The sequence below is a fragment of the Mustela putorius genome, unplaced genomic scaffold, assembly GCF_011764305.1.
Source record: "Mustela putorius furo isolate JIRA1106 unplaced genomic scaffold, ASM1176430v1.1 tig00000174_pilon_pilon_pilon, whole genome shotgun sequence".
Classification (NCBI taxonomy): domain Eukaryota; kingdom Metazoa; phylum Chordata; class Mammalia; order Carnivora; family Mustelidae; genus Mustela; species Mustela putorius.
In genome coordinates this window covers 531,582-557,803 of record NW_025421304.1, presented here as the reverse complement: position 1 = coordinate 557,803, position 26,222 = coordinate 531,582, and the positions used below count along the sequence as shown (strand labels likewise).

Sequence of the window (26,222 nt, the reverse complement as noted above, 5' to 3'; positions counted from 1 at the left end):
AAATCCGTTATTCTCTTAGCCTGCCACTCTTTCTTTAAAGGCCTATAGTGAGTTGCCACCACAAATGATTTTAATTCCTTATGGGAAAGCCTGTGAAGGAGTTTTACTAGGTGAATTTTAAAAAATTTATCCTTATAATGAGTCTAACAAATACCAAATTAATTTTTATCAACAAGTAAAACATAATAATTCTCTCAGCTTCATGAAGGCTGTGTATTCAACTTCCAAATACTTGTTTGTTTACAGAGTTTCTCAGGATAATTGTGCCATAAAAAATTAAGGCTTTTTCAAATGTACAGCAAACATAGGGTGTATGAATCAGGACTGTAATTCCAAGAGGCAGTAATCCAATTCAAATTAAGGGGAAAAAAAAAGGAAATTTATTGGACCACAGAAATTAAAAAGTAAAAGATGGTATAGACTTCAGGCATGACTGAACTCAGAAGATCAAACAATGTCATCAGATTTGTCTCTTATCTCCATTTACCTCTGTGTTAGACTGATCTTGGGAAGGCTTTCCTCATGCGGTGACCAAAAAAAAAAAAAAAAAAAAAAAAAAAAAAAAGCTATGGTGAGTTGTTAACCTTAAAAATCCTTTAAATCCATGAAACTTGCAATTCCAGGGGAAAAAATGATCTTTTCTTATATCTGTAATAATGCCCCCCTAGTGTTTTAGTGGTGCAAACAGGGCCATCTTCCAAGTCCTTATTAACCAGACTGTGGCCAGCCTATGACCAATCCACTTCTCTCCCTAATAGTTTCATCAGAATAATTTGCACTAAGGGCGAGGTAAGTTTTAAATGGGGCACAGAATAGATCCAAAAGTAACAGATGTCTATGATTCAGGCTATTTCAAATAAAGGATGCTCATAAACTGAAGGCTTCTCCATATTTACTACATTCATAGAATCATTAACCAAAGAATTCATTGATATTTATTTAATAAGGACTGAGTGGTGACTAAATGTTTTCTTTCATACACTTGTTACAATCAGAGAGTTTCTCTATTATGAATTTTCTGATGTCGTCTAAGGGCTGAGGCACAGCTAAAATTATTACCACACTCGTTACAATGATAGGGTTTGTCTCCAGCATGAATTCTCTGGTGTAGCCTAAGGGACAAGATCTGATGGAAAGCCTTCCCACATTCATTACATTCATAAGGTTTCTCTCCAGTATGAATTCTTTGATGTTGATTAAGGTATGAGCCACAACTAAAGGCCTTCCCACATTTGTTACATTCATAGGGTTTCTCTCCTGCATGACTTCTCTTATGATGAATCAGAACTAAAGCATCACTGAAGGCTTTCCCACATTTACTGCATTCAAAAGGTCTCTCTCCGGTATGTATTCTATGATGTCGATTAAGTTGCGAGTCAGTCCTAAAAAACTTCCCACATTTGATGCATTCATAAGGCTTTTCACCTGTATGAATTCTCTGATGTTGATTAAGGTGTGAGCGATAGCCAAAAGTCTTCCCACATTCATTACATTTAAAGGGTTTCTCTCCTGTATGAATCCTTTGATGCAGAGTAAGGGCGATGCGTCTGCTGAAGGCTTTTCCACATTGATTACATTCATAGGGCTTCTCTCCAGTGTGAATTCTCTGATGCTGATTGAGGTGTGCGCTCTGTCTGAAGGCTTTGTTACATTCCTTACATTCATATGGTTTCTCTCCTGTGTGAATTCTCTGATGTTCAACAAGGAAGGCATAACGGCTAAAGGCCTTCCCACATTCACTGCATGCAAAAGGTTTCTCTCCAGTGTGGATTTTCTGATGTTGAGCAAGGTGTGCGCTCTGTCTAAAAGCTTTGTTACATTCCTTACATTCATATGGTTTCTCTCCAATGTGAGTTCTTTGATGTTCACTGAGAAAGAAGTCATGACTAAAGGCTTTTCCACAGTCATTGCATACAAACGGTTTCTCTCCAGTGTGAATTCTCTGAGGTTGAGTAAAGAATGAGTAACAGCTAAAGGCATCATCACATTCACTGAATCCACGTGGTAATTTTCCAAAATGAGTTGTTTGATGCTGAGTAAATAATGAATGGAAACTTAAGAGATTCGAAAAATCACTACTTTCAAAAGGTTTCTCCGCAGGACGAATTCCTGTATCTTTACTATGGTATGTACTCTGGTTGAATTCTTCACATTCATTATCTGTCAAAGAGTCCTTCTCAGCAGGTAATCTTTTACGTTCAATTAGGACGGAATTTGGGGGAAACATTTTATCATAAATGCCAAATTTATGTACTTGCTGTACTGTGGGAACTCTCTCTTGTGGTGAAAGTACTGATTTCAAGAGAACACTTCTCTCAGAATTATTATATTTTTTGTCCATTTTCACAGCAGAGATTTCCTTAAGGGCTGTCACTTGCCTGAAATGCCTCTCCTTTTGTTGATGCCGCGCAAATTCACCCTCATATTTCCAGGCTTCTCTGAAACTGGAATATTCAACGTCATAACTTCTAAGTCTTTCCTTTACCATCCCCTGGGATATTTCCTCTTCACCAATGTACCATTTTGGAGATAATTCCTTGATTTCATACCAAGACTCCCAGTCTGAAAAATATCAAGAAAGCAAATGTGTCCTTTTTGCCTCTGTAAGGAGAAAACTGTTCTAGAAGAAACTAAAGAATTTAATTCGGGGGATGAGGGAAGAAAGTACATGGTTTTGACACCTTTCAAATATGGCCAAGCAAATATGAAAAACATACAAAGAAAGAACAAAGAATGAAGAAAACTGATAAAGGAAGATATACGTGTTGGCGATAGGGAGAAGGTGACAGGGGAAATGTAAGGGATCAAGATGCAGACAAAGCTCAATGCTGAAAAGATAAGGAATTGAGAAAAACTGACTAGATCATAATCACAGTTTCCCTGCCTCTAGTCTTTCAAGTCTCGAATCTACTCTGCACTATCTAGTCCTATTCTTAAGACTAAAAGCTCCATGAAGGCAGGGATTGATGCTTTACCTCTTTTTCTTCTTACTATTGTATTTAGTGCTGAGGACAATGGTAGCATTTTGTTAAGTGAATGAATGCTGCCAGAAAGCCCAACAACTTTTAAGATTTTATCAGGGACCAGAAAAAAAAGTACTGTGGGCTTTTTGGTTGTTCCTGTTGTTATTGTCTAGAAGAAATCTGAAGGTCAGCTTTGCTCATCATTGAGAGAAAAATGCTGCCTACTAAATAGAAACTTGATACTTTCGGGAGAGGGTATTGTTGAGATAAGATGGAAAGAAAATTATTTTTTAAAATATGATCTCAAAGTGGCATCTGGGTGGCTCAGTCAGTTAAGTAAGTGGCTGGCTCTTGACTTTTGGCTCAGGCCATAATCTCAGGGTCCTGGGCTCAAGCCCTGTGTTGGGTTCTGTACAGAGTCTGCTTGTCCCTCTCTCTCCCCCTCTGCTTCTCCCCACACATTCTCTCTCTCAAATAAAAAATCTTAAAAAAAAAAAAATGATCTCAAAAAGAGGAAATTGAGGGGCTCCGGGCTGATTCAGTTGGTGGGGCATGCAACTCTTGATCTTGGGGCTGTAGGTTTGAGCCCCACATCGGGTACAGAGTCACTGAAAGGAATCTTTAAAAAAAAAAAAAAAAGGAAAATGAGAAAGTCCTTTTCGTGTCACACAATAATCAGCCAATATATTCAATTATACAGAATCGACTATTATGCACCCAGCATTTAGTAGAAGGGAAAAAAGTCTGAGACATGAGTCGTTTTCTCTCTCTCTCTCTCTTTTTTTTTTAAGATTTTATTTATTTGAGAGAGAGAGAGCACAAACAGGGTGCGGGGCAGAGGGAGAAGCAGACTCCCTGCTGAGCAGGGAGCCCCATGCGTGGCTCAATCCCAGGACTCTGGGATCATGACCTGAGCTAAAGGCAGACATTTAACTGTTTGAGCCACTCAGGCACCATTTTCTCTCCTTTTGTTAGATGAAACAAACAAACAAACAAACAAACAAAAACTTGGGGGGCGCCTGGGTGGCTCATTCAGCTAAGCATCTGCCTTCAGCTCAGGTCATGATCCCAAGATCCTGGGATCAAGTTCCACATCAGGTTCCTTGCTTAGCAGGGAGCCTGCTTCTGCCTCTCCCTCCCGGTACCCTCCCTGTTTGTACTGTCTATTTCTGTCAAATAAATTTTTAAAATCTTAAAAACAATTTTAAGTACGCTCCACACCCAACATGGAGCCCAATACAGGGCTCAACTAACAACTGAGATCAAGACTTGAGATGAGATCAGAGTCAGATGCTTAACTGACTGAGCCACCCAGGTGCTACCCTTCTCTCTTTTTTAAACTCTAAGGAGATAAAACTTGTACATATGAAAATTCAGTTTGACACATAATGAAGGACTGGTTAATATGATACAGATTATTAGCAGTATAAGCGTCAGGAAAACAGAAATCGAAACTCACTAATTTAGTTAAGGAATAAATTCCTGGAGAATCTGAGCTTGATTGTCAAGGCTATGATCATGCTTCCAAAATGCAGTGGTTATTCCAGTAACAGTCATTTTCATGTTTTATTTTGTTTTTTAGACAGAGAGAGAATGACAGAGAGAGAGCATGAGGTGTTGTGAGGGGGAGACGGAGAGGGAAAATCTTCAGCATGCTTCATGTCCAGCATGGGGCCTGACTGGGGGCTCAATCTCCTGACCCCGAGATCAAGAGTGGGACACTTAACTGACAGAGCCATCCAGGCCCTCCTCATTTTTACGTTCTGATATGCATGGAGATTATTTTAGAATTGCACATGTTAGCATTACATACATAGTCTTACATACATCCATAACATAGTCTCTTCCATAACAGCATCCCATCTGTTGAAAGAAAAGCCACCTGCAGGCCAGGTCAGCACAAGTTGAAAAACAAAGAATACATTATGCATCTGTATCTTTCTTCTTTCCAATACACCCTCCACCCAGGGAAAGCCCCATCCCTACCTACTCTTCCTATGCATAGCCATGGATTTTCTCTTACTTTGGGCTCTATCTCAACCAAGCCCTGAGAGGGATTTATTCACTTATTCTGTTAGGTCTACACTGTTGTTCTTTTTCTTTCTTTTTTTTTTTTTGGCAGAAATTCATTATTTCCTCACGAACTCTCCTAGAACCTTCTTTCCTATATTCATCACCCAGGGCCACTGTGTTTCCTCTTACCAAGAATAAATCTTTTCTGTATTCCAGGAAAATGGCAGCTTTATAAAGTACCTACTGTAATGCTGAGTAAAAAAAAACTGATGGGAGAAAACTACAGACATTTTCCAACATCAGGTATTCTGAGATGCCTGGAGCTCCAACAACTCTTCAGGGGGAAAAAAGAAGAAGACACTCTGTACTTAGGCAAATGAATACTATCAGGGAAGGAATTCCATATAGGGTATTCCAGGGGACAGTATAGAGTATAGCCTGGGAAAGTACAGAACAGGAAGTATGGTATATGTGGAAGACATATTCATAGTGATCGGAGTCCAGAAACACCTAAAGTCAATGGTATTAAGGTATTATGGTGGCATTCAGCAAGAAAGAAGAGAGACAATTCACCCTTATCAGTGATTAAGGGGGAAAGGGAAGTTATGGATTCAGGCAAAGTGGAAGAGATTAAATAGGCATCCATGTGTCACACTGGAAAAAACACAGGGTTTGGGGTCATAGGTGAGTTTAAATCCTATTTCTTCAACTAGGGAGCTAGTTATTCTACCTTTAACAAATTAACAAATTGATTACGCCATCTCTTGAGCCTCAGTTTCTTAGTAGGCAAAATGAGATGACCTTACAAGTGTGGTATAAGAAAAAAGCATACATTTCGGAAACAGACGTTCGTTATATGTATTCAGTGACACTTACCATAAAATGCAGCAAATTAATAGGGATTTGTTAAGTTATCATTACACCTACACCGTTAGTAGTCTCAGAAGTTACATTTATGTTCAAGAAAGGATTATGAGGGGCATTTGGGTGGCTCAGTCAGTTAAGCGCCTGCCTTCAGCTCGGGTCATGATCCCAGGGTCCTGGGATCAAGCCCCACATGGGCTCCCTGCTCAGTGGAGAGCCTGCTTCTCCCTCTCCCTCAGCCTGCTACTCTGCCTACTTGTGCTCTCTCTGTCAAATAAATAAATAAAATCTTAAAAAGGCGGGGGTGGGGGTGGGGTGAGAGGGGCGCCTGGGTGGCTCAGTGGGTTAAAGCCTCTGCCTTTGGCTCAGGTCATGATCCCAGGGTCCTGGGATTGAGCCCTGCATTGGGCTCTCTGCTCAGCGGGGAGCCTGCTTCCTCCTCTCTCTCTGCCTGCCTCTCTGCCTACTTGTGATCTCTCTCTGTCAAATAAATAAATAAAAATCTTTTAAAAAAGGGGGGGAGGGGGAATTATGAAACAGACTGATGGTCAAATGACAAGACAAACAATGGAAGAAGTAAATCCTTTGGGGTTAAAATATATCCAGGCTGGGGTGCCTGGGTGGCTCAGTCGGTAAGTGTCTGCCTTTGGCTCAGGTCATGATCACAGGGTCCTAGAATTGAGCCCCACCTCAGTCTCCTTGCTCAGCAGGAAGCCTGCTTCTCCCTCTCCCACTACCCCTACTTGTGTTTCCATTCTATCTCTCTCACTCTGTCAAATAAATAAATAAAATCTTTAAAATCTATCTATCTCTCTATCTCCAGGCAATTAAAGATGTGTAATTTCCAACTGATTATAATCTATAAATAGACAGAAGCTAAAAATCAAAGTCTGATCAACTTTGGAATCCAATCAGAACTGCACAGAAAGTAGTAAGCATAGTAAATATAACTTGGCAGAAGAAAAAGTCTTACTAGACTATAGAATCTCCCTGGAAGATTTCCTGATGAAGTAAATAATCTCCTGGCAGGAAACCTAGAAGATTCTACTAGAAAGTCTAGGAAAAAAGGACAGGACCTAAAGAGAAATCTTAAGAAGAAAGCCAAAGCCCAGAAAACGTGTTTCCATGAATAGCCTGACCAATGATCCACAGATTTACAGATTGGATCTCTATCTTTAAAAAACTGTATAGAGCTATGCTGTCCAATATGGTTACATATGGCAATTTAAATTCATTAAAATTAAAAAAAAATAATTCAGTTTCTCAATAATACCTAGCCATATTCCAAGTGCTCAACAGCCAAATGTGGCTAGTGGCTACAAAGCACAGATATAGAATATATCCATCATCACAGAATGTTCTACTAGATGTCACTGGACAAAGATCCAAAGTAACATGACAAAAATCTTACAGTTGAATGAGGAAAATACAGAAAAATAGGGGCATGAGTCTGTTAAAGGGAGAGAGAAACAGAATAGAGCTTTGGGGACGCCTGCGTGGCTCAGTTGGTTGAGCAGCTGCCTTCGGCTCAGGTCATGATCCCAGCGTCCTGGGATCGAGTCCCGCATCAGGCTCCTTGCTCTGCCGGGAGCCTGCTTCTCCCTCTGACTCTGCCTGCCACTTTGTCTGCCTGTGCTCGCTCTCTCTCTCTCTCTGACAAATAAATAAATAAATAAATAATTTAAAAACAAAAAAAAAAAAAAGAATAGATCTTTGAACAGAGAAAATGAATAGTGGTCAGAAATATCTTATAAATCTCAGTAAGCTGATGAATAGGAAAATAAAGAAAGGCACCTGGATTTAGCCAAATTAGAGGGAGCAAATGCCAGACTGCAAGTGGTAAGACATGTAAGAGAATCTGAAGTAAAGGCAATGAGTGGAGATTATAATTGGTATAAAAGCAGTTGGAAAAGAAAAGGTAGTATGGTGTACAGAAACACTGAAAAGATCCTATGAAATGGTATGAAATTATTTCAAAGGAGTTTTTTCAAAGAAGATTTAAGTAGATAAAAATATAAGACATAACTGTATAAAAAGAAAAAAATACATACACATGCTTGCTTACCCCAACATAATTTGTATCAGGTCAATTTCAATCAGAATTCCACAAGGATTTTACCTCTGAACTTATGAAATTATCTTAAAGGATGCATGGCATAGGATGAGCAATAATATAAAAGAAAATTCTAAAGAAAAAAGTTTCTAGAATCAGTAATAAAACCTAAGCATTGCATTTTATACCCTCCTTTCATTAAAATCTCTAATGAAAGGACTCAATGAAGGCAATTTGTAAAATTCTCTTTAATTATAGGGAAATGTCAAAAGAAACACACCTGAAGCACACAAATTTATAGGATCCAGTGGAGAATAAGAGTTTCGTCCTCTACCCCTTTCCTTCTCATAACCATCAGTTTGTTCTCCATATTTAGAAGTCTGATTCTGCATTTTGCTTATTCATTTTTCAAAATTTAGATTCCACATGAGTAAAATCATATGGTATTTGTCTTTCTCAGTCTTATTTCAATTAGCATAGTACCCTCTAGAGGACCATCAGTGTTGTCACAAATGGCAAAATCTTATCTTTTTATGACTGTGTAATATTCCATTGAGTATACATAGGCATCTTACTTCTCTATTTGTCTGTCAATGGATACTTATGTTGCTTCCAGATCTTGGCTATTATAAATAATGCTGCAATAAACATATGGGTGCATACATCTTTTTAATTAATGTTTTTGTTTTCTTCAGGTATATACTTACTGATGGAATTACTGGATCATATGGTATTTCTATTTTTAATTTTTTAGGCATCTCTATACTGTTTTCTGTAATCTCTGTACCAGTTTACATTCCCAATGGCAGCACACTACAGCTCCTTTTTCCTCCACATCCTAACCAATACAATGTTTTAAGTTAAAATTTTTTTGAAAAAGCAAGTTGTAGGGGCACCTGGGTGGCTCAGTGGGTTAAAGGCTCTGCCTTCAGCTCAGGTCATAATCCCAGGGTCCTGGGATTGAGCCCCGCATTGGGCTCTCTGCTCAGCAGGGAGCCTGCTTCCACCCACACACACACTCTCTCTGCCTGCCTCTCTGCCTACTTGTGATCTCTATCTATCAAATAAATAAAATCTTAAAAAAAAAAAAGCAATTTGTAAACAGATGCATATAAAAATTGTGTGTGTGTGTGTGTGTGTGTGTGTGTGTGTGTGTGATCTGTCCAAGGGAAATTCTAGAAAGATATAGATCCAACCATAAACAGTAAAGGTCTTTGGATGGTATCTCAAGAGAAGAGTATACTTCCTACTCTATTTTTTTAAAAAGATTTAATTTATTTATTTGACAGGCAGAGATCACAAGTAGGCAGAGAGGCAGGCAGAGAGAGAGAGGAGGAAGCAGGCTCCCTGCTGAGCAGAGAGCCAGATGCGGGGCTCGATCCCAGGACCCTGGGATCATGACCTGAGCTGAAGGCAGAGGCTTTAACCCACTGAGCCACCCAGTCACCCCTCTATACATTTTTTTAAAAGATTTTATTTATTTATTTGACAAGGAGAAACACAGCAAGAAAGGGAACACAAGCAGGGTAGGGGGAGAGGGGAGAAGCAGGCCTGCTGAGCAGGAAGCCCAATGTGGGGCTGAATCCCAGGACTCCAGGATCATGACCTGAACTGAAGGTAGACACTTAACGAATGAGCCACCAGGAGCCCCTACTTTATACATTTTTTAATCACTTGATTATTTTCTAATAAATACTATTTCTATTCAAAGGAAAAAGGAAAGGGGCATCTGGCTGGCTCAGTCAGTAGAGCATGAGACTCTTGATCTCAGGGTCATGAGTTCAAGCCCCACACTGGGTATAGCGATTACTTTATAAAAAGAAAAAAGAGGGTACCTGGGTGGCTCAGATGGTTAAGCATCTGCCTTATGCTTGGGTCATGATCCTGGGGTCGTGGGATCAAGTCCCATATCTGGCTCCCTGCTCAGTGGGGAGACTGCTTCTCCCTCTCCTTTTCTCTCTGTCTCTCATGAACAAATAAATAACATCTTAAAAAAAAAAAAAAAAGAAAATGGAAAAATGTTATAGAGCAGCCCTAATATTGGTTCTTAACTGTACCTTTTCAAAACAATCTACATCTTAATTGATTTGGAAATCCCTCCATGTGTCTTTCCTATGAGATTCCCTCCTAGGTATGTTCAGGATGAAAAAAAAAATATTAAATAAATAAATAAATAAATAAATAAACAAACTTAGGGCTACCTGGGTGACTCAGTCAGTTGAGCATATGCTTTTGGCTTAGGTCAGCATCTTGGGGTCCTGGGATCGAGCCCTGTGTCAGGCTCCTGGCTCAGTGGGGAGTCTGCTTCTCCCTCTCCCTCTGCCCCCACCCCTTACTTACGTTTTCTCTCTCTCTCCCCCTGAAATAAATAGACAAAATCTTTAAAAAAATTTTTTTTTAACTTAAAATACTATAGACATTTTCCCATGTCAATACAAATAAAACTACTCTATTCCAGAATGGATGAACCATAATTTTGGTAACTAGGCATCTTAATACATTTTTGCACTCCTAGCCCAAAAGCTGAGTTACTTGCTTGCCAAAATTTAGTTGTGTTCTCAACCTCATTAGTTCATTGGTTGAGAACCACATACTTTAACATTGAGTTAATAAAATGCATGCTGAAGAGAGATTTTAAAAATTTCTTTTGAATATAGTTGAAAGTTTTACATTAGTCTCAGGTGCACACCAGAACACACCTAGTTAAAACTTGCCACTTCTGGCCAAGGACTAAACACTGCAGGCAAGGAGAGCCTCTACAGATGGCTGGCCTGAAGGACAGAGCAGCCAAAACACAAAAGCAGAGCACAGAGCACACACCAGAGACACTCCCCAAAGCTCCAGGCCCCAGACACTCTTCTTCATAAAGACATTACTCTCAGGAGTAGGAAATATAATAGGTTTTTCTAATATAGAAGAAGACAGAGATTTAAAATGGATTTAAAAAGGAAAGGAAAGGAATTCATCCCAAAAGAAAGAACAAGAAAAGGTCATGGCCTGAGATCTAATCAAACAGATATAAGTAGTATGCCTGAAGAAGAATGTAAAGCAACAATCATAAGGATATTAAAAATAAAATGTCTCATGTGTGTATATATTTTATGATCCCTCATGACAATCTTTTAAAAAGAGTAATCACTTATAAATCAAGTAAGCAGCTTCTACAGTATGTTTTTGCATGCTTTTATGTTTCTTTTTAAAAAAGATTTTATTTATTTATTTATTTGAGAACGAGCACACACACACATGAGAGGACGGGAGGGGAGGGGCAGCGAGGGAATCTCAAGCAGATTCCATGCTGAGCAAGGAGCCCCACATGGGGCTCGATCTCAGAACCCTGACTGAGATCATGACTTGAACCAAAACCTAGAGCTGGACACTCAACTAACTGAGTCATCCAGGGGCCCATTTTATATTTCTATAAGATATATTTCTAAAAGAAGTATTAAATAAAACTATAAATGTGCATATTTAAAATATTAATATCCATTGTCAAACTGCCCCCCAAGGTAATTTTTATCAATTTGCATTCCTACCAGAACATAAAATACATGTCTTCAGACTAATCTATACTGACTAAAATTTTTGTCCCTATAAGTAAAGAGTACCTCATTATTTATAACTTGCAATTTTCTGATTGTAAACTAGAGCATTTTCATAAATGTGTATGTGTACTGGCTTTGCATTTTGTGGTTTCTTCTTTGGTGAATTCTTTATTTGTATTTTTTACACATATTTTAATTGCATTAGCATTTTCTTTTAAGTAGTTTATAGAAGTCCTTTATAAATTTAGGGTTTTAAGGCTTTACAGTATTTTTTTCCCCCTTGATCATCACTTTTTTTTTCAAGTCATCACTTTTTATTGTCACATGTCATCTTCATTTACAGTGCTTTCAATTAAAATTTCTGAAAACATGAAGTCAAATATCCCATTTTTCCATTATGCAGTCTGGCCTTGATATACATTTTAAGAAAGACTTTCCAAAATCCAGTATTATACAAATACTAACCTCAACTTTTAAGAAAATCTCTTTACACGACTGATTTAAAATCCAGCCACCTTGTTGGGGCGCCTAGGTGGCTTAGTCAGTCGTTAAGTGTCTGCCTTCAGCTCAAGTCCTGATCCGACGGTTGGATCAAGCCCTGTATCAGGTTCCCTGCTCAGTGGGAAGCCTGCTTCTCCCTCTCCCACTACCCCTGCTTGTGTTCCCTCTCTTGCTGTGTCCCTCTCTGTCAAATAAATAAATAAAATCTTTTAAAAAGAATAAAAATAAAAAGCCACCTTGTTATCAAATATAAAGTTCTTGTATATACTTCTGAGCTTTCTCTATTGTTCCACTGATCTCCTTCACTACCCTTATATCAGACTGATCTCCCCCATGGATAACAGGCTACATTCTTTAATATTAAAAATTAAATCAAGCAGTATATTTAATGAATAATACACATAACCATGTATGCAACTCAGAAATACAAAAATAGTTCAGCAATAGGAAATCTTCACTATAAGTTCTTACAGAATTTTTCTTCCATAAATTTTATGAAAGAAAAAAATGTAAAGGAAGAGAAAAAAAATAATTGCCTTAAAAGATGCTGAAAATATATAAAATCCAAAAGCTTTTCATGCTTAAAATATATACACCCATAGAGCTAGGAACAGAAAAAAATAGGCACATTTAAGTGAAACACCTGAAAATGTCTTGTGATATCAGAAAGAAAAAAATTTATAGCAATTATTTAACATAGATTTGGAAACTATAGTTGATAAAGTAGAAATGAAAATAAGAAAAGGCAGGAAAAGGTAACTAAAAATGTTCAAGACTGAGACGTACTCTTACAAAATAACTTTAAAATTAAAGAAAGAACTACTAGGAGACCAGAACAAAATATAAAGCTAATAATACATAAAGGAAAATATCAAGTTGGTATCAGACTTTTTCATAACACTATTCAACATTAATATTATACTATAATAAACTTATAGAAAGAACGAGATAGAACCTGGGAAGCTTTTATTTGTGTGAACTCTTTGTGAGGAAACTTCTAGAGGACAAACTTCAGGCAACCAAGAGATATCTAGAGAAATCTCAGCAAAAGGACCTCATGGAAAACACAATATATTTAACTGTAGAACAAAGATGAAATGAAAGGTTGGGACAAAAGTGACAGAAAGCATGTAAATATAATATGCCTTGACAATATAAAAAGTGTACAACTAACAAAATTTAGGAAGAGAAAGTAGGAAGTAAAACAAGCCTACTAACTGACTCATCTATACTAGGTAAAGAAACAAACTCAAAGGCTAGTTTTTAAAGTAACAGAAGGAATAAATATTGTCTACAGAAACAGAGCACTATAACACAAGAAACAAAAGAAAAAAATTCCTACTTATTACAAAACTATAGTATTAAGTAATCAAAATAAAAGGCTAGAAAAATAGATAAATAAATGTCTTTTTTAAAACTGTAAAAACCATGGGGTGCCTGTGTGGCATTAAAGCCTCTGCCTTCGGCTCAGGTCATGATCCCAGGGCCCTGAGATTGAGCTCTGCATCGGGCTCTCGCTCAGCAGGAAGCCAGCTTCCCGGCCTCTCTGTCTGCCTGCCTCTGCCTGCTTGTGATCTCTCTCTCTGTCAAATAAATAAATAAAATCTTTAAAAAAAAAAAAAACCTGTAAAAACCAGAAAATGTCATATAAAACAACAACACAGAATTAAGCGCAAACATAGAAGAAATGTACTGGACTCTCACCTATAAAATTGAAAAATGATATTCAGATTGGCACCAGAAAAACTCAATTCCATACTGTATGTAAATGTCATACTTAAAGTGATTTTAAAAATCTGAAAATAAAAGGATGAGGAAAGATCCCAAAACAGCATAAAAAGGCAAGAAACAGTTTCTCTTCTACGGTATTCATAAGACAGGCTGCTAACATCTTGATTATAGTCCTATAAGACCCATTTTTCAACTGTTGACCTCTAGCGCTATAAAATGGTAAATTCATGTTGTTTTCAGCCAGTAAATTTGTGGTAATTTGTTACAGCAGCAATAAAAACCTAATACAGAAAGCAGTCCGCTACAACCTTTCTGGAAGGGCATTTGGCAATTCCTAACAAAACTACATACACACTCAGCAATCCTACATCCAAGCATCTATTCTGAAAATACAGCCTTGACAATATGAGAAAACATACATACAAAGTTATTACTGAAGTCCTGGTCCTAATTGTAAAATAGTGCAAATATCCCAGAAGTCCACACATCAATGAGTAGTTAAATAAATTACCATAACATCCAGATAATAGAGTATTTTGTAGCTGTTAAAATGAGGAAGATGCCGGGGCACCTGGGTGGCTCAGTGGGTTAAGCCTCTGCTTTCGGCTCAGGTCATGATCTCAGGGTCCTGGGATCAAGCCCCGCATCGGGCTCTCTGCTCAGCAGGGAGCCTGCTTCCCTCTCTCTCTCTGCCTGCCTCTCTGCCTACCTGTGATCTTTCTCTCTATCAAATAAATAAAAATCTTTAAAAAATTTAAAAAAAAATGAGGAAGATGTTCATGACTAATGGAGTGTATTTATAGTTAAGTGAAAACAGCAAGATGCAAAGAGTATGTACAGTATGCTACCCCCACCCTTTTTAAAAATAAAGTGAAAACAGCAAGATGCAAAGAGTATGTACAGTATGCTACCCCCACCCTTTTTAAAAATATTTTGTTTATTTATTTGACAGAGATCACAAGTAGGCAGAGAGGCAGGCAGGGAGAGGAGGAAGCAGACTCCCTGCTGAGCAGAGAACCCAATGCAGGGCTCGATTCCAGGACCCTGAGATCATGACCTGAGCTGAAGGCAGAGGCTTTAACCCACTGAGCCACCCAGGTACCCTTTATGTAGCATACAAGGAGATACAATAAACTACATATATGTTGGCTCATTTGTACAAAAGAAACATAAAAAGGACAAATCTGAAAATAAAGAAATCCGTAATCTATAAGAAGTGGGTAAGAAAGGGGTAGGAAGACATTAGAGAACAGAATTAGGATAGTAGATATGAAGACAAACTAACATATTACTGAGGATATATTTTTCTATAGCTCTGATCCTTAAAAGCATAGTAATGTTTCAGATACAAAAATAAATATATAATTAAAACCAACCAAGTGTGGCAGGAACCCAAACAGAATACAAGTAGTAACAAATCTAAAAGAGCTAACTTAGATAACTTTGGAAAAGAGTATTTTGACTGAATACTGTAAGACTACAGATAGAAACAACCATATACAAATAATGTAATCTAGTTAGTAAATTTGTTTCTCACAGAAGAATAGCTTGGAAATTCTGAAACTACTTAATATGCATACTAAAATGGAACAAATAAGTAAATGCATTGTTTCTCATTGTCAGAAAAAGAAAGTATAGATAAGTAAAGGAGAAAGGCTAAACTAAACCCTGTGGAGTAGGACTAGAATAAAGATACTAAAATAGGGTTGCCTGGGTGACTCCATTGGTTAAACAACTGCCTTCAGCTCAGGTCATGGTCCTGGAGTCCCAGGATCAAGTCCCACATTGGGCTCCCAGCTCCACGGGGAGTCTGCTTCTCCCTCTGACCTTCTTCCCTCTCATGTTCTCTTTTACTTGCTCTCTCTCTCAAATAAATAAATAAAATCTTTTTAAAAAGGATATAAAAATAAACTGAGAATTTTAATATATAAAAAGACAGAAACAGATACAAATATAGAAATGTGAGTATACCTATGTGTATTGGGTTACACACACATATATTTTCCAGCTAATCTGCTGTGAGGGCCTCGGAACAATGACATTCTGGTAGCAAAGAGCACACATAGCACCCAGACATTGGTTTCTAAGCATCATTTCCCAATAAGGGAAACAGAGGTCCCAGGAGAAACAGCTGATTCAAGGCTAAGGCAAGGAAAACAAGATGAACCTAGAATACCTGGAACCAGGAAAGAAGGAAGTGCTCAAGAATGGATGGGGGCAGGTGCCTGGGTGGCTCAGTAGGTTGAGCCTCTGCCTTCGGCTCAGGTCATGATCCCAGGGACCTGGGATCGAGCCCTGCATCGGGTTCTCTGCTCACCGGGGAGCCTGCTTCCACCTCTCTCTCTCTGCCTGCCTCTCTGACTACTTGTGATCTCTGCCTGTCAAATAAATAAATAAATAAATAAAATCTTTTAAAAAAGAAAGAAAGTACTAAATTCTTACTTTCTTAAAAAAATATTGGATGAGGTCTAAACCTAGAAAGACAATTAAGAAACAGCAATATAAACATATTGCAGATTTGAAGGAAACATCCAAAATAAGCTGCAAAAGCAAGATCAATCCTTCTGAGAGGGAAATTGAGGAAGAAGACAAGAGACTGCCTATTTTAAGGGAAGAAGTCTTGTGCTCACTTTGGCAGCATGTATATTAAGGGAATAAGTGTTGTAAAATTACTTGACTCTTTAAACAATGTGCTTGCACAACCCTGAAAACTTTGGTAAAAATAAAAACTCTAAAATATATCTGGAAATGTATACATTTCTGACCCTAAAAAGGAAAAAAGTGGGAAGGACTAAGATTCGGGTTATATGCAGAAGAATCACAAGTGTATAATTTGATAGCAATAGGGAGAAACCCGCCCCTGCCTAGCCCATGGCAGCCTCCTCAAGTGCAGGGTAGCCTTCTCATGACCTCTTGGCCTGCCACCATACAACAGCCTTCCTTGCCCAGCTCCCGGTCACTCACCAGTATACTGACCATCTGACATCTCTTTCTGCACCATCCAAGGTTCCTTCCCTTGCTCCAATAAGGAGATCATGTTGGGCTTAGAAATGGAGAGTCCTGTTTACAGGAGAAGAAAAATGAGAGCAAGAAAGAGACAAACAGGCAGACAATCAACTTGCTATCGCCTTTCTAGGACTCAATCTCAATCTTTTGTTCATTAGGCAAGAAAAGAAATTAGAGGAAGGGCCAGAGAATGGAATGATGCTTGTATGAAGGATGAAGATGAAGCTTCTTCTGCAGTAGTGGCTCTCAAAGTGCTAAAGCACCACCACCTAGGAACTTACTAGAAATGCAAAGTCTTGGGCCCCAGCCCAGACCTACTAAGTCTGAAACCACAGTGGTTCTCGAACTTTTATGGGCATCAGAATCATTTGGAGGGCTCATTAAAACCCAGACTACTGGGCCTATTTCCTGAGTTTCTGATTCTGGAGGTCTAAGGTGGGACCTCATAATTTAACAAATTCCTACCTCATTCTACAGCAATGGGGGCTACTCATTTCTAATTCTTTGGAACTACTTCAAATTATTCCCTGGGAACAGGAAGTAGAAATTCAGCTAAGCACTTAAGATGACCTAGATATTCCCAGTGGAGGAAGCAAAAACACCCCAGAGGGAAGATTCTGAATTACGGGGGTGACATCCTTACCAAGCCATACCAAGTTCCTGTAGTTCTCCAACATGACATCTCTGTACAAATCCTTCTGAGACGGGTCCAGCCATTCCCATTCCTCTTGGGAAAAATCTAGAGCCACATCTCTGAAGGTCACCAGACCCTGAAATTAAAAAAAAAAAAAAAAAAAAAAAAAGATCTCGTTGCCAAGTACTCCCATATGGTCCTAGCAGAAAAGATGAAATTTTGCCAGAGTTCAAAGCTCTAGGTGGCCTGAGGAAAATAATTACTAGGGAGCAAGTACATGCCCAGGCTTGTCAAAACTTTTGAGAGAAAGAGAAATATTAGAAACAGACTCACCCCTTGAAAATTTCACACTTGTGAATAAAAAGAGATGTACACACAGGAAAAAAATTACTTTACGGCCTGAAACATGAGTTTATAACATGAAAGTATGTCAACAAGGCTATTTTATGTTACATATACTATGTATCAAGAAATTCTGATAGTGATGATTCCTTTTTACTCCTCAAACTGAGATACTGAATGGGTTAGAATAGTGAGGGAAGACCTTGAATTGGGGTTTAACAATAGGGTATGGTCTGAAACTTAGATTTGATATATGAGGAGAAAGTTGTAAAAAGGTGTTCTGAAGAAATAATGAAGTATATGAAGTAATTCATTTATTTTATTTTATTTTTTCTAAAGATTTCACTTATTTACTTGACAGAGATCACAAGTAGGCAGAGAGGCAGGCAGAGAGAGAGAGAGAGAGGGAGTAGCAGGCTCCCCGCCGAACAGAGAGCCCAGGGGCTTGATCCCAGGACCCTAGGGCCATGACCTGAGCTGAAGGCAGAGGACTCAACCCACTGAGCCACCCAGGCGCCCTGTATGTGAAATAATTTAGATAGAATTTTCATTGGAAGATTATATGAAAAATCCGGAAAAAAACTTTAATGTCAAAAAATAAGTTTAGGGGCACCTGAGTGGCTCAATAGGTTAAACATCTGACTCTTGATTTCAGCTCAGGTCATGATCTCAGGGTCATGGGCTGGAGCCCCACACAGGGCTCCACACTGAGTGGGGAGTCTGCTACTCTCCCTCTCCCTGCTCATGTGCTCTCTCTCTCTAAAATAAATAAAATAAAATCTTTTTAAAAATAAAATAAAGGGGCACCTGGGTGCCTCAGTCAGTTAACTGTCTGCCTTCAGCCCAGTTCATGATCCCAGGGTCCTGGGATCAAGCCCCACTCAGGAACCTACTTCTCCCTCCCACTCTGCCAGTCCTGCTTGTGTGCTCTCTTCCTCTCACTCTCTGTCAAAGAACTATATAAAATCTTTTTAAAAAATAGATCAATAAATAAAATAAACAGGTTAGCCTACCCCATTGGACTATGAGCTATACGAAGGGAAGGATCTCTGTTTTACAAGCTCTTGAATATCTGGTGTTTATAAAACCTGTCACATTGTAAGCAGTAAATATTTGCCACTCAGTGAATAAATGGTAAACTTTCCTGTAATACATCCATAGGAAGGAAGAGTACTCAAAGCTTAAAATGGCAGAGTTCCATTTTGCAGAGTATGGTCTCATTTTTTATAAAAAATCATGAAGTATCTATCAGTGCAGAGAACGGATCTAGTGCCAAAATCTCCGATGCTAGTCAAAAGCCAACCAGGAAGTGGGTTCTTCTAAACACAGCATCTGCTGTATTAACTCTTTTTTGAGCATTGGTATATTTAGTTTTCTACTTTTTGAGCTAGTTTTTGTATTTTATATTTACCTAGAAAATAATCTCTTTTGCTTGTGCTTTCAAATTAAAAGCACACTGCTGTTCATCAAATTGCAAAAAAAAAGACAAATATGGTTATTCTACACTGCAGAAATACAGATGAACGTGGCTAGAGAAAAAAGCCTCATACAACTACATACAGTTATATAACTTTCGTTTGTCCCTCTACACTTCTCTGTGTCCTGGGAGGCTGACCTGTGTTGACTGCATTAAGAGACTCCCCGACCTGACCCCATTTTCAGTTGGGTTCAGCCACATGCAAGAGATGGGAAGGAGGCAAGTGAGGCACCATATTTACTCCCCTGGCATCCTCCTTACAGCACCACCCTGTGTGGTCTGTCTCCTTTGATCCTAGGTCACAATGCCTGTCAGAGGCCCTCCCCACTCAGATCTCTCTATCTCTGGGTTCAGGTCCAAGTTTTACTGTCCGAGGGTATAGCACTATTCTTTACAGTTCTCTATACACTGATTCATAACTTGGAAACACTTCCCTTTTGATTCTTGCTGGAGCCCTGACTGATAAACACACTGATCCAATGTACTTCTAGGATATGACCAGAGAGTCCACAAAAGCACCACTACACTTCCCCCAATAAATTCACTTTCCCATTTTCCTATGACTACTTCATAGATTCTGCCTCTCTCTCAAAATACCACCAATTCCTTCCCTGTTTTCACTTTGAACTTCCTCATCTTCTTGCTTACCACAGGTCCTTGCTAAACTATATCTATACTCATATATTCTGTCTTCCCTCTGTTACTATGCATGAAACTCTAGGCTCCTATGACCATTCCCTCCACTGTCCACACAAAGACACTGTCACCTCTCTTCCTTGTATCAGGGAGATAACAGATATCCCTCTTATATTATCAGTATTTTCCACTTTCCTAAATGATTTTTATTCATATACAAACTGATACAGTATCTTTCATCTTATGGACAAATTCCCTTCCATAATTCACTGTAGTTATTGTCCAATTTCTCTACTCCTCTTAAACACAAAATCTTCCAAAGAGTTGTTTAAATCGACAATGTCTAATAGAAAAACAAAGTAAACCTCATATTAAAATTTTTCAGTAGCTACATTAAAAAAGTAAATAGATTTAATGATGGAAACAAATAAGAATAACTGCTATATTTATTGACCAATTACTACATGCCAGTAAGTGGTATAAGACACACTAATGAGCATTTTACCAATATTATCTTAAATCTCATTGTAAAACTTGTTAAAAAAATAAGAAAAAATTATGAACCCCATTTTACAGTTTAAGTTTACATTTTACAGTTTAAGACCAATTGTCATGCTGAATTACTAAGTTACATATTGCAAAAAGAAAAAACAAGGTAAGCAGAAATAAGTAAATTTAGGGGCGCCTGGGTGGCTCAGTAGGTTAAGTCTCTGCTTTCGGCTCAGGTCATGATCACAGAGTTCTGGGATCGGGCCACGAGTCAGGCTCCCTGCTCTGCCAGGAGTCTGCTTCTCCCTCTCCCTGCTCTTGTGTTCTTGCTCTCTCTCTCTCTCTCTCTTTCTCTCTAAATAAATAAAATCTTTAAAAACAAAAAAAGAAGCAAATTTAATAATATAGTTAACCCATTACATCTAAAATGTTATTTCAACATGTACTCAATGTTAAAATTATTAATGAGATGTTTTACATTCTTTTTTGTACTGAATCTTCAAAATCTGGTATATATTTTATACTTATAGTACATCTTAACTCAGAGCAGTCTTATGTGGCTACTGGGTACATTATTGGACAGCACAGGTCTCCACTCATCTCTATTCTTACCTTTTAGGCCCACTATTCCCTTGTGATCCCACTGCAATGCTTTCATCCCAACCACTCTATCAAGTAGCTATTGTCAAGAATATCAGTAGCTTCTATGTTACCAAACCCAATGGTCAGTTCATCTTCCTCACTGTCTCTCAGAAGAATTTAATTTAATTGATCATACCCTCTATGAAACACACTGTACTCCTGACTACCAGGACCCATACTCTTCTGGTTTTTCTTTTACATCAGTCCTTCTCAGTCTCTTTTGCTGGTTCCTTCTCTTCTTTTCAGCCTCTAGATACTGAATACTCAAAACTCAGTCCTTGGGCATCTTTCCTATCTAACTCACAATCCTATCCTCAAGATAATCCTATCCTGTCCTATGGCTTTAAATACACTAATGCTTCTCAAATTCACATCTGCAATCCTGACTCCAGGTATATAATCACTATTGCACTTGGATATCCAACAGGTCTCTCAAACTTACTAGATCAAGAACTCAAGTTGTGTTCCCATCTCATCATTCTGCCCTGCATCAGGCTCCCTGCTCAAAGGGAAGCATGTTTCTTCCTTTCCCACTCCCCCTGCTTGGGTTCCCTCTCTTGCTGTCTCTTTCTAATTAATTAATTAATTAATTAAATGATTTTATTTATCTGTTTGACGGAGAGAACACAAGAAGGGGGGAAGGCAGAGGGAGAAGGAGAAGCAGGCTCCCTGCTGAGCAGGACCCCGGGATCGTGACCTGAGCCGAAGGCAGACACTTTACAGACTGCGCCACCCAGGCGCCCCTTCCTTCTCCTTTTTTTAAAAAAAATATATTTTATTTATTTATTTGACAGAGAGAGAGATCACAAGTAGACAGAGCAGCAGGCGGGGGAGTTGGGGGGAAGCTGGCTCCCCACTGAGCAGAGAGCCTGATGTGGAGCTCGATCCCAGGACCCCGAGATCATGACCTGAGCCGAAGGGAGATGCTTAACGACTCCGACACCCAGGTGCCCTCTTCCTTCTCCTTCTAAAGCTCTTTCCCAGATCTTCACAAAACCTCCCCCCTACTTTCACTGAGGGTTTTCTTTGCTTAATGTCACTTCCTCAGAGAGGCCATCCTGGACCTTCTTATTTAATAGGACACTCAATAATCACACCTCTGTCCTTTATTTCATTTGTACTGAATGGCAGCACAACAAATCATGATCCATCTAAAGAGGATAGTTGTTTCCCATCACATATTTCAGCACAGCACTGAGTGAAAAATGATTTGTAGAGAGATCATAAGTAGTTAAGAGACAGAAGAGATCAGAGTGCTCACAGGGCTATTTCTGACTCTCTGAGGTCCCAAAGTCCAAAAAAATGAGGGGGAATTTCTGCAAACAAAGTGAAAACATCAACTTACCTGGGACATGGCTTTACAAAGCCCAACAGCCATCCTTCTTTCCTTCTTCAGTATTCCCTTTTGGAGAACAAAGTCCTGAGAAGAGAGAATTAAAGGGGAAAAAAAAAAATGGCAGACCACTGTGGGGTGTGTGGACCTGGCGATTCACGGACCTGTGCCCCTGGGGATAAAAATATATGTTTATTAAAAAATAAAAAATTTTAAAAAATGGCAGACCAGCCCCATGCTGCTGACCTGAGATTCACAAAGATAGAACTCTTGTCCCTTTAAGGTCTCCACAGCCTCCTTACAAGATCTCAGAAAAAAACAGAGCTGAATTTAAGCCCTAAATTCCTGATATTAAGAACATGTAGCCTCAACTCAACAAAATCTCAATGGTCAACAATGGTGGTTTATGATCTGACCCCTGACTGCCCCTTAGACTTCATTTCCTACCCTCAGCCCCCTTGGCTCATCCCACTCCAGGCACACAGGTTGCCTTACAGTTCTTCAATCACTGTGCACACTCCTTCTTCAAGGCTGTTGCCTTTGCTTTTCCTTCTTCCTGGACTCAGGAAGGCTCACTCCCTCTCTTCACATTCCTATTAGTGCTCAATTGTCACCATATCAGGGGAACCTTCCTGAAAATTCTATCTAAAGAGAATTTCCCTTCTCTTTCCCTTATCCTGATACATTTTCTTAGCATCTGACACCGTTGGACTTATTTTTTTCTCTTTATTGTTGTCTCCCCAAACAATAGTGTAGGATCTAACAGAACTATGATTCATTTTGTTCACTGATATATCTCTGGTTTTAGAATAATGCCAGGTGTTAAAATATATCTGCTATTTTTATATTATGTATATATTTATGTATTATTTTTATAATACCTTTACAGGAGCTCAAAACATATCTGCTAAATGAGTAAATAAATCTTGCTGTGCCTCCTGTAATATAAATAGCAATGTTACACATGTATGTCATTATCTTAATCTTCACAAAACTGCAAAGATAAGTATTATTAACCCCATCTTACCAACAAGTAAAATTGAGGTTCAAAAAGCTTAAACAGGGGCGCCTGGGTGGCTCAGTGGGTTAAGTCGCTGCCTTTGGCTCGGTCACGATCTCAGGGTCCTGGGATCGAGTCCCACATCGGGCTCTCTGCTCAGCAGGGGGCCTGCTTTCCTTCCTCTCTCTCTGCCTGCCTCTCTGCCTACTTGTCCTACTTGTGATTTCTGTCAAATAAATAAATAAAATCTTTAAAAAAAAAAAAAACAAACCTTAAACAACTAACTCAGTCCTAAGGTTAAAACTGCAATAAGACTTAAAAGCTGGTCCTCCTTCAAGAGCCTACAATGTCTGAACAAAATATTTAACATAACCTGGGGAATCATTGCTATACATCTACTAGAGAAGCCTCTTCAGAGCATGCAGATATTACCTTTATTACTTCACAGGAATAAAGCTTGAGGCAGGCATTGCTCATTTTTAATACAAACCAGTAACAAAGTGCACAGTCCCCTCAGGGCCAACATTTATTCATTCCGAAAATGAGCATAGTTGTGTTTGACCTAGAATTTAGGATACACAACTCCCTAATTCTAGGCTACTACTCTGCACTAGCCAACTCACTGTTTAAGAAATTTATTTCTGGGGTGCCTGGGTGGCTCAGTGGGTTAAGGTCTCTGCCTTCGGCTCAGGTCATGATCCCAGGGTCCTGGGATCGAGCCCCACATCGGGCTCTCTGCTCAGTGGGGAGCCTGCTTCCTCCTCTCTCTCTCTCTCTGCCTGCCTCTCTGCCTACTTGTGCTCTCTGTCAAATAAATAAATAAAATCTTAAAAAAAATTATTTCATTAGCACAATGCAGCTTCAAATTGTCCATAAAAGCCTTTGAAATCTGAGAGGAATCAATGAAGTATTCTCTGCATCTGGGAGCCCTATCTAGCAGCTGCATAAAAGAAATGCCTTTTTAAAATTTCTGTTTGCAAGTAACTGTGTACCGTTTGGGTAATGTTCTCCAAGTTTGAGATGAACATCGTCTCTGAAGCTGAATTTAAAGACTTGGGTTTTATATAACCCCCAGGCACATGCTGACTTTCCAATCTTTCACTCATTGGCTACATGACCTTGGGGCACATTACTCCATCTCTCAGAACATTTCTTTCCTCACTGTCAAGACAGCATGAGCCAATTCCTGGCATAAATAAGTGCTACCCTTGTCCCTGCCTACATCCTATACACACATTTGCAAAGGAAATGAGAACAAACATTTTTCTTATTAACCGAGAAAGTCAGAACTAAAATTTAGCTCACTTGGTACATAAGGAAAAGAGTCATGGATCAGCCTCTCTGAGCACCAAACATGGAAGAGCTTTGACAAAGACAAACCTAAAATCTCAAACTCCATGGCCTAAGGAGAGAAAAAGTAGGCTTTCAGATTAAGCTTTCCTCCCCCAGAGACAGTCAGTTTGGGGATGGTCTCACTACAATGTCTTTAGACTAGGTCCTGTGACTCACAAGGGGAATGGAGGAAGAAACCCATATCCTAGAGATTCCTAGTCCAAGGTCAGGGACAATCCTCTCCAAAACTCTTAGAACCCAGGGTCCAAAATTTTTCATTCTCACAATATGGGAAAGATCAAGAGAGTTTAGTGATTAAAAGCAAGGACTCTGGAGCCAAAATGCCTAGGTTCAAGACCCCGTTCTGTCACTAAAAAACTGTCTGAACTTGGGCAAGTAATTTTAATATTTCTGCGCCTACTATCACACACTAGGTCCCACACAATAAAGCTTTCTGTCTCACGTACATATAGATAAAATTTCTCACCCAGTCACACACATACACTATCCACGGTCACGCAAGCTCACTTGTAATGTCAAACACCTATGCAGTGGCATTAACACAAAGACAGATGACACAATTACCCCAACAAAGAGACAGTCCCATGCAATCTCGCACACAGTGACATACCACACTAGGTCACTCAACCTGTCATCATTACTCAGACAAATCTATACCTGCAGAGAGAAGATGGACACAGGTACACAATCACTCCTGCTGTCTTAGACATTCAAACACTGTTATATCCACAGAGACAAGTAGTCAAATATAATCTCACAAATTCATCGGCGACACACAGTGTCACACCCGCAGTCGCTCACAAACCCATATTCAGTAACACATAGTTGTACCTGCAGAAACAGACACGCACACACAGTTTTATACCTGAAACATAGAGTCGCACATAAGCACACATGCGGTGACAGACAAGATCACATTCTGTCACACAGCGGCCTCTCACATAGCTAGCTGGACAGTAACGCCCTGGTCCAATCCCTGTAGCTGCGGTTCTACCCCAAGCCCGGCCCTGACCTCCGGCTCCCGCGCGCAGCCAGGCCCAACTCACCTCCCAGCGCGGCGGGCTCTGGAAACCCGCCCAGCGACTCGGGACCCGCGACGTCCCCTCACAGAATCCCTCGCGGGGTGAAGGTGAGCAGGGACTGAGGCGCGCGGGACCCCGAGCTCAGCTGGGGAAACATCCAGCTGAACTGGACGCCGCTCAGCTTTGCCTTACGAACCCCGCGAACCACGAGTCCCAGAACGCTTTGCGCCGCGGCCTTCTTTGCTGAACTACATTTCCCAGAGGAACCCAAGGCTCTCCTCTACTCCGCGCCTGCGCAGGAGGGTGTGTAAGTAGAGAGGTGTGTGCCATCGGAGTCGAGTTCGGGCACTCAGGGGTCCCTGGGTACCGGAGTGTGAGGAAACCGTGAAGCTCCGCGCGTGCGTGACTTCAGCGTTACTGAATGCTCAGGTGTGGCGATCTGTGTGTGACCGTCGTTCGTTGCACACTTTTGTGCCTGCGCACCGCGGGGCAAAGTTTTCTGTCCGTGCAGTGAGCTTCTGCATTTAAAATCACGTCCCGTGATCGTGGGTCGTTGTGTGATGCCGAGAATGTGAGTGTTTGTGGATTTGAGAGAGGGACTGTGGCTGACTTTGGGCG

The 26,222-nt window shown here is 39.7% G+C and overlaps 1 protein-coding gene across 5 annotated transcripts; it reads right to left on the bottom strand.

The window, feature by feature from the left end:
• Positions 1–557: 557 nt before the first annotated feature.
• Positions 558–25,833, bottom strand: ZNF527 (zinc finger protein 527). 5 transcript variants are annotated; one of them, XM_004776262.3, is made up of 5 exons: positions 25,629–25,833; positions 22,242–22,316; positions 17,320–17,446; positions 16,635–16,730; positions 558–2,562 (listed from the first exon to the last, which is right to left on the bottom strand). In XM_004776262.3, exons 2-5 carry the CDS (start codon positions 22,272–22,274, stop codon positions 992–994), a joined length of 1,827 nt encoding a protein of 608 aa, XP_004776319.1. In that variant the 5' UTR covers positions 22,275–22,316; positions 25,629–25,833; the 3' UTR covers positions 558–991. The 5 variants fall into 5 exon arrangements, with proteins under 5 accessions (XP_004776319.1, XP_012903185.1, XP_012903186.1 ...); XM_013047731.2 differs by having other exon boundaries at positions 16,647–16,730; XM_013047732.2 differs by having other exon boundaries at positions 17,330–17,446.
• Between the last annotated feature and the right edge of the window lie 389 nt (positions 25,834–26,222).